We start from the raw sequence: 9071 nt of genomic DNA on the forward strand, positions 1-9071 counted from the left end.
CCTCTTGAACACCTTGAGATTTCACCCATTTAGCACAAAACTAAGTTACTAACCATACTCTGCCTCTACTAGAGCAAAACCGTCGAAGATTTTGCAAGCTCCAGGACTAAAACCACTTCCTGAATACCAAATGCCGCGACTGCCTTCCGCTCCTGTGCCCCAGAAGGAGCTCTCTGGTACCAGGGGATGTTGACTCTGAGTACAGGCGGGCAGCAGTGGTATTTTGGGGAGAGTGAGGTCCAGAGTTCCTTCCTCCAAGGTAGAGGCAGAGCTTGTTGGAGCTGAGAATGGCCACGCTGACTTGCTGAAGTTTGCTACAACTCTTCCTTCAAGAGGAAGAGGAGTGAACTGATAGGCAGCGGGGTGTCCCTGGACTCTGCCACTTGCAAATCCTGCTTCTGCCAGGCTCGTGGTCTGCGATGTCACTGTTATTTTAGAATTTATGTTGCGGGGTGGAGACCTGTGGTTTGGGACTCACTGCTCTATCGGCTGCAGCCCGACCTCCAGGAAGAGGCAATCGGCTGCAGTGTCGGCTGTGTGCCTTGAGGGAGTCGATGTGCATCATCTGCTGAGGCTCTTCCAACCTCCCTCAGCTGCGGCGTTGCAGGTCCTGGTTTGAAGAGTTTCTGATTTTAGGGTTTAGGAAGGGGAGGTTACTTTCTTTTCATCCTTGCAATAGAAGACACAGATTAGATGCAGAAATGTTATTCCCCTTGAAGAGTTCATACAGTCTATGCTCCTCCTGCAGTAGCAACAAATCTTTTTTACTGTATGACTTGATTATTTATGTTTGTAATACCCAAAGTGCACTGTAAACTTCAGAGCAATATTTGAAGAGAAAAGCTAGCTACCCAGAAGATGTTGCAGGCTAAAATTGGACGTGATGTAAATGAGGCTGACAGTAGCGGCAGAAGGAATAAGGTAGGGGGAGAAAAAAGTTAAGTTTGTGCTGTGTCTTTCTTCTGAGATGTGAACATCTTGAAATTTCTCCCAATCTCCACAGGATTTTTCCTGTGCCTCCTGCTTATGAGGGAGTTTTGTGAAGGGATTTAAGTGAAGGTAGGTGATAGCTTGACAAACGAGCCTTGCAAGCGCTCAGTTCCTGTGGTGTCTGCTGTGAAAGCAAGCACTTGTTTTGCTGTCCCTTTTTTTGGAGCTAACAGTAGAATGCTCCAGCTGCAATCCAGCTGCAGGCAGCATCTTTACTCAGATACAAACAGCTGGGGTCCTTGTGTGCTTCTAGTGTCAGATTGGTTTTGCGGTTTTCTGAAATTGGATTTCTGATTTTATTCTTTGTTTTTAAGTAAGGTAACCACTGGCTATATTTCAGCCTTTGCTCTGAAGCCTTGTTCTTACGTGGGTACGCTTTCAGGTACCAAATCCACTTCCTAGGTGTGCCTGGCTGTAGAACACTGTATTTGCTTCCCATTCATAGTTAGGATGTGTTCAGGACAAGTATGATAACCTTTCACTTGGCTTTTAAAACAAAGGAGTCAAATCCCACCCAAACTAAAAAACTGTTTTGAACTGGTTCGGTTTTTCTTTTCCTCTGTCAGACTGGAACCAAATCTGAGCTTTTCTTTTGAAGCCTTTGGAGCTCACACCCAAAGTGCTCCAAATGAGTAACTGGTTAAAAAATACCGTCCAGAAGGAGACACGTTTGCATCTGCCAGGCTCCACAAGACATCAGTGCAGCTTCACCTTCCCTCCCCAAGCGGTGCAGGCAAGGCAGGGCTGTTCTGCAGACTCGCGAGGGGGTGGAGGCTTTCCCCCATGTTTGAGGGTGAGCACTTGGTGGTAGGGGTCGAATCTCTGGCTCTCTTCCAAGCTAAACATGGGGCTGGCCATCAGTCGAAGGCCCAGGGTTACACTGGTATATAGACCTCAGTGTACAGATGTGCATATGTTTTTGTGCACATCTGGATACAGAGGTAGCGTGGATGTTGATCGTTGCCTTTGAGCACCTCCTTCTGCTCCTCTTCCACAGCACTGGCACTCCAGGTGCCAGCGCAGCGTCCCATCCTCTCCCTAGCTCTTTGGTCCTGCAGATAAGCCTGGAAGAATTAAGAGAAGCAGCAGCAGCACTGCGGTGCTGTACCGAGTTAGGAGAAGTAACCTCGTGGGACATCAAGACCATGGTAAAGGGAGGGCTAACGCGTCTCCCTGGCTGAAGTCCCAAGCCGCAGATGTGTCCCTGTTACAAGGTCCCTTCTGATATGAACCGCCCTGGGATTATTGAGCTGTTACTGTCTTGAAGCAGAACAGCCTCAGTCACAGGGAAACCTGAACAAGAACTGAAGAACTACTGCTTCAGCTCGTTGCTTTAGACAGTCTAAGATTAGATTTTTTTTCCCCAGTAACAGCTTTATTTCAAAAAATGTCATATGGGCTTTACATCTACCCCTGAAAGTGCTGGTTCTCTGTTAGAGATCGGTACCAGTTAAATATCACTGATGTTATCTGGCAATTCCAGTGTCAGGTGGTTTGGGACAGAGAGCAAGAAGCAAGAATCTAGTTCTCGCTCTGTCAGGGGCTTCCTGGATATTTGTTATTATCGCGGTGCCTCAGCTCGTTTTACATCCAGATATTCCCCTCTGTACAAATCCCATCTGCAAGTGAAGTGTTAGCAGTGCTGTGCCTCCAGGGCTGGTTTCCAGAGTACCTATAAAACAGCTTTAAAATCTTGAGGTTGTTTTTTTTTTAAAAAAAAACAAGCCTTGGGCTATATTTTCATGTATTTCTTGATTCCTGAGCTTTTCTCATTGTTTTTTTTCTAGCTATTCTGTCTTCAAGTATATCTAGAAAGCTGTTGGTTTTATTTGGGAGGAGAAGAGAAGAAATTTTAGTATGAGCCTTGATTGCATCCTCACGGGCTTTAGGAAGAAAAACCAGACATAATAAGATTGATTAAAAACTTGAGCGTTGATGACGGAATAGATGCATTGCGTTTTAATACCAGGTAAACCATGCTGTTGCCAAAAGCAAAGATTCCAATATTAAATATTTAATTGTAAAACATATCACAAAAATATGACTTGAGTGATATCTTCTCAAGTATCTCTGGATTCCTGCTCTCACTTAAGAACAAGCTGGAGAACGCTGTCATATTTTATGCTAAGGATTGTCTTGTTTTAGCCCTAGAAATGTGGAAAACTGTTATTCAAAATATTTGCTCAGATATATTTTTCACTTCTTAAAAATGATTCCTTTAGTGGCCTTTGGGGGGGGGGAATCACAACTGTACTTAAAGGCAGATGTGGTCTGAAGGAAGGCTTCAAATGGCCTGCTGAGGTTCCTTGTGGTGTTAAAAACTTCTCATTCATTTTGTTCTTTATTATTTGTGAAAAGCAGCAAGGGGAAGGGTTGACCAGCTATAAAGACTGAGCCTTTTCAGGGAGTTTTATCAGTAACAAAAATAAACTCTGCAGGCTGAATGACACCTTCCTGGGTGTCTTACCTTCGCTTGAGCTGTACAAGTACAATAAAGGACAGAATATTTCCCCACAGTCACATCTGAGTTCAGGGTTCAGTTATTGGTGTGTCCAGTAGCGAATCTAGCTGTGCTGCGTCCTGCACGAGTCCTACTAGTCAATATTTTTGTCTTTAAAATAAAAAGACTTTTCTGCACCCTACAAAAATAATTCTGTAGCAGAAGTAGCTGGTGCTGTTTCAGGAAAGTACTCTGTTCTAGGGTTTTGCTAAGCAGAGTACATTTCCACATCGACAGGCTTGTGGCTTTCCTTCCTCTCCCTCGCCAGAAATGGAGGCCGCACCTGGGAGCGGTGAGGTCAAGTCTGAATGGGTTTCTTCAAAGCTTTTTTGATTTATCTGTGGGATAAGGAAAGAGGGATTGGGTGTTGGTGTTATTACTTAGAGACTTCTGACTTCCAATACACTATTTAGGAAAAAAGGTATTTTTTTCCTCTTCCTAGTCTAGCTCTTGATACTTTAATCTTTGGGAATTCCTAAGGGCAAGAAATAAAACTATTGTAGATGCTTTTATAAGGAAGAATAAATCTTTGAAAGAATTGTTCTATATTCTTTCATGGGAAAGGGTTTGGCTTTCAGTTGTCATATGTGCTAATTAACCTTAGGAAAAACTGGTAGCTGCAAAAAAGTAGCCACCTAAAATATTTTGTAACTTACACTGATGTGAGAGCTCTTTCCCAGTTGTCCGTGACTTTTAAATGCTTCTGGCTGTTTCTTTTGTCCCTCGTAAAGCAGCTACTCCATGTGCACGCACAGTGACATTTACCGTGCGCCTAACAATTCATACCTGCAGAGCCGAAGGATAATCAGGCTTTTCCCTGTGCGAGTGTAGGGGAAGTAGATCAGGTTTTACATCTTACTTTAAAATGGTTTCATTCCTGCCAGAGAAGGGAGATGAGCTCTTCTGACAGGTAGTTAATAAATCCAACTTGTGAGCTTCAGGAGCAGGAAATAACACGAGTGAAGTTGAGAATTGCTTCTAATGGCAGCTAAAATTTCAGCTCAAGTTACTCAACTGTTTGAAGTAATGATGACTTAAAATACACAGGGCTCAAGCTCATGTGTCCAACTGTGGCTAAAAGGAATATGTCATCAAAAAATAATGTAGTTCAGAGGAATATTAACCTCTCTGAAAAGCTGAGCCATTGTATTTGAGATTCATTATTGATGAAGGAACAGATTATGAGGAAAATCTGAATATAGAAGAGTGACAGGTCTTTTGGTTTCGTTCTGGAGGATGATCTGTCTGAATCTTCATTTCTTGCTCGTGTCTTTATATTCTCCCCTTGTACCCGAATTGTTAAGGGTGCCTTGAAATTTTCCTTCTCTCATCAACCCCCAAAGGGTCTGTTTGTAATGGCTTGGCTGAAAAGCGTGAATACCTTCAGAGGCAAGAATTAAGTCATAACTGACACTTTCTGCGGGTGGCAGCGGGAACAGCAAACACAGAATCAAAATTAGGATAAAACTGATGTAAAAAGTCACTTCACCAAATATCTTCAGTACCCGTGACAAGATGTGTAAGCTTAAATCTGCAAGGGTAATGGGTATGTTGGTGCTGAGGTGACTTTTGGTGCAATACAGCTGTCTAGTAGGCCCCAGATTCCCTCCGTCTCTGGTCAGGTTTTGCCAAACAGGTAGGTGTTTTCTGGGTTGCCTCCTATTCTTTGTGCTCACGACAGGAACAAGCGTATTAAAATGAAAGGCTAACCCGTGCCAAATTCTCTTAATTCCATTTGGTTTCTGTTGCAGTGGAAGATCGATGACAAGCCGGTGAAAATTGACAAATGGGACGGTTCAGCTGTGAAAAATTCTTTGGACGATTCTGCCAAAAAGGTACTTTCTGCAACTGCTGATTTCTCCCTTTTGGGAAACACTCTGTTTTTTTAGGTTTCTACATTTATTTTAAAAACTATGTAAACTTTTTTAGTTTGACTGTGAAGTACCCATAGCCATGCTGGTTCTGTAGCATCTCTTGCGATTCGCATGGCTAAAGCAGTGTTTGGGCTCAGAGTATTAGCAATTATTACGATGTCTGATGCAGACATTAATTCTGTATAAAGTTTCTGCTCAGTTTACGCATATAATTGAGGTGGTTTTATCTAAATCCTTTCCAGAAGCAGTTTGTAAAAAGTATGAAAAGCACAAAATAAACTTGGCTGCATGTTTCTCCCGCAGGTTCTCCTGGAGAAGTACAAGTACGTCGAAAATTTCCGTTTGATCGACGGCCGCCTCATCATCTGCACAATCTCTTGTCTTTTCGCGATTGTAGCTTTGATTTGGGATTACCTGCACCCCTTTCCTGAATCCAAACCTGTTCTTGCCTTTTGTGTTATATCATATCCTTTACAGATGTTGTCTTATTTATACCAAAAGGGTTTTATTTTCCCCATGAAGCACAAGAAAACCCTTCTCTGTATTCCCATTTTCAGGCCTGTGGGAATTTTACTTCCCGTTGTGTGGAGATCAGCTGATAATCAAATAGTTTTCATGTGATGGCAAAATTCCTGCCTGTCTGGCTGTAACACACCTAAATTTGGGTGATCTGGGGGTCCAGCCTTCCCCTGCAGCGGCGTGGAAGCCTGGACAGCAATTCAGCTCATGTCAGAGGAGTCAGCAGCTGCCTGGGCAGCTGATCTGCTCTCCAGGCTCCTGACTGCAGCGAGGTGATTTCCCAGATCTCAGACACCAACTGCGCAGAGACTCCTCCACTCCTCCGCTTAGGTGTGTTAATCTCAAACTGAAGATCTGGCCTTGAAAGTTTCGGGGGGTTGTTTTGTGCTTTGGTAAGGTTTTTTTTAAATTCTACCTATAGGCTGGTTACAGAGACATCTGCTCTTTCCTAATATGACAGATCAGGTACCGAGAGTGGAGAGTAAACCAGAGGTAATTCTTGCCAGCACCTCCGCCAAAGAGGAGCAGACGCTGCCTTTAGGAGGGCAGCGCTACAAACCAGGGTTTAAATGTTTAGATGTCAACTCTGTTTAGAAGTGATCTGTAAAATTTCCAGTATTACAGCACAGCTGGGTTTTTTTTTTCTGTTTGGGCTCAGAGGGTCAGCATGGCATTGATTTCCCTGCAGCTCCTGTAGCAAGATAGACGCCTGCAGAAGTTTTACAACCTAAATGTACGTGACGGATGCGTGGTGCTTTCCAAGAGCTGCCGACAGGCCCGCTTTCAAGGGCGGTTTTGATGGTAGCAGCAAGGCAGCATGAACTGGTAGCCCAGAAGCTTATTGCCAGCCTGGGAGTCACTGTACTGCTAAGGGCTGTGTAATCTTGGGCAAGTCATTTTGTTGTTCCAGGCTACAGTTCTTCTGGTTGGCTTTCAGCACGAACATTGAGATAATTCGTCTTGTAGCACTTAAAATTACTTAATTCCAAAAATGAGAAAGATTAATTGCTTGATCTGTGCTTAGGAGGAATGCACAGCGATTAATTCTGTGATTCTATGATTCTAATTCTGTGGCTCATTTGGTCTCACGTTTTCCCGCTGTCTCCCAACAGACGTTGCTCCAAAAATTTAGCAAAGTAATTGAAAACAGTATTTTATTGTTGTGATTTCCGCTTTACTTCATGGTTTCATGAACAAAGCATTTTATGTGGCTGGAGAAATCCCTTTCAGGAAAGCATGTTAGGGAGTTGTTGCTTTCCCCACACTTCCAGGCGTTGATTAATGCTCTTGTGCAACGGCAAAGATTTAAGAAACTGTCCCAATAATTATTTAATTTCACATGCTAACGAGGCATCAGCCAAGCATCCTGTTTGGAATGATAATGTCATGAGAGGTGGTTAAACAACGGTGTCTGAGGGGGTCCAAGCAATTTCTCTGCCTAATTTCTACTTCTAATTGCAACTTCTTAGTTTCCTTAACTTTTTTTGCACATATTTTGTGATGATGGGAATCCTGACTATCTATACCTCATACAAAGAAAAGAGTATTTTCCTCGTAGCTCACAGAAAAGACCCTGCGGGGATGGACCCCGACGACATTTGGCAGCTCTCCTCCAGTCTCAAACGGTATCGTTTGCTCCGGGCTTAGTGAGCGGCAGCGCGGCGGTGCGGTACCGTCATGGCTTCGGTTTGCCTGTGCTGCCTGCGCCTGTAGCCTGTACCAGCGGGGCAGAAAAGCTACATTTTGGGTAACTCATAAAGAAAATGGGGGAAAATATTGGTGTCTCTGCAATATTGGTGGCTCTGCACCGGGGACGTGAGCTTTCCACAAAGGATCGGTTACTGTGCCGTGATCTTTGCGGCTTCCCAGGCAACTTGTGATTAATATTCACTGCAGAATATTATTACTCAGAAGTAACAGCAATCTGTGACAGGCTCACTGGTCTCGTGTGCACCATTTCGATCTGTATCTCCATAGGATCACCCTAAATATTTTCCTTTATTTTTATACCTACAAATCTGTTTCGCTCTGTCAAAATTGACATCCCAATCTAGAAATGGGAACGGTGCCAAGCAGTTATCTGCCGCAAAGGTTCATGTTTCGCTTCTCTTTAAATGGGGGGGAATTAATTGCAGAGAGTATGAAAATCTTTAATTGTGTTATAATTAATGCTGCATGTTGCAGCTGTTAGTGTCCGTGTGGAGACCCCTGCTCCTGGGGGCTTTCCCCTTAACAAAGACGAGGATTTCTTGTCAGCTTTTCGTTGGCGTCTCAGCTGAGACAGACTTAAATCCTGCTCTGAAATCTCTCTGTCCTTCCTGCAGGTTTGATGACAAGTACACCCTGAAGCTGACTTTCATCAGCGGGAAAACCAAACAGCAGAGGGAAGCCGAGTTCACTAAATCCATTGCGAAATTCTTCGATAACAACGGGACGTTAGTCATGGAGGCCTACGAGCCGGAGGTGTCCAAGCTGCACGATAGTCTGGCCTTGGAGAGGAAAATAAAATGATTTCTGACACCACCTGCCTCCTGGGAACGTGCTAAATTAACGCCAATAAAGTAAAATAGTAAAGAAAGTGAATAATTGCCTCTGTTTTTGTCCTGAAATTCTATTCCATTTTGGATAAGTGGGATTTTTAATCTTGGATCCAAGGTTTTTTTAAAGCTACAGTAAGCCTTGCTCTCTGTGCCTGCCTTTCTGGTTCTGCCACCTCTGGGGCGGACCTTGGAGGAGGATTTGCCCGTGGGGACCCTCAGGAGGGGAGAGTTGTCACCAGCGCTGCCCCGGCTTCCTCCAGTTTTACCTGGCAGTGCTTTATTAAACGGCTCCGTGCCGTGTGGTGTCTGAGGGGGCTGGGGAGGTTTTACCTTTCGCATTTCACCACTGCCACCTTTCCCTTTTGTGTTAGGAATTCAGGACAAAATCCTTCTGTAAAACAACTGTCTGCTCGTCAAGTTTTCTTTATTTTTGTATTTATCTAATTGGGGATTGTTTTATATAAAAGCCTTTTATGTGTTGTGGGGAGGGAGAAGACAAATAATTCTGTGTGTTCGGCCACGAAGCTTATCTCCAAGGTGAAAAAAAAGGAAAGCGAAGGGCTTTTCCGAGCTGTGACTGTGCCTGTTCGTCCGGCTGTTTCCTACTGCCACCCCTTGTCCCGTGCGTCCCTTCTGTAAAATGGCGTT

The 9071-nt window shown here is 44.0% G+C and overlaps 1 protein-coding gene across 1 annotated transcript; it reads left to right on the top strand.

Annotated features, from left to right (window-relative positions):
- Window positions 1–205: 205 nt before the first annotated feature.
- SPCS2 (signal peptidase complex subunit 2 homolog (S. cerevisiae)) lies at window positions 206–8461 on the top strand (the record flags this gene model as incomplete). The annotated part of the gene is made up of 5 exons (XM_009580381.1): window positions 206–232; window positions 5242–5325; window positions 5668–5828; window positions 7374–7508; window positions 8208–8461. Coding segments are annotated over 5 exons (594 nt in total), but the record flags the coding sequence as incomplete, so codon positions are not given.
- Between the last annotated feature and the right edge of the window lie 610 nt (window positions 8462–9071).

The sequence above is a fragment of the Fulmarus glacialis genome, unplaced genomic scaffold (assembly GCF_000690835.1).
Source record: "Fulmarus glacialis isolate BGI_N327 unplaced genomic scaffold, ASM69083v1 scaffold39606, whole genome shotgun sequence".
NCBI classification, from domain to species: domain Eukaryota; kingdom Metazoa; phylum Chordata; class Aves; order Procellariiformes; family Procellariidae; genus Fulmarus; species Fulmarus glacialis.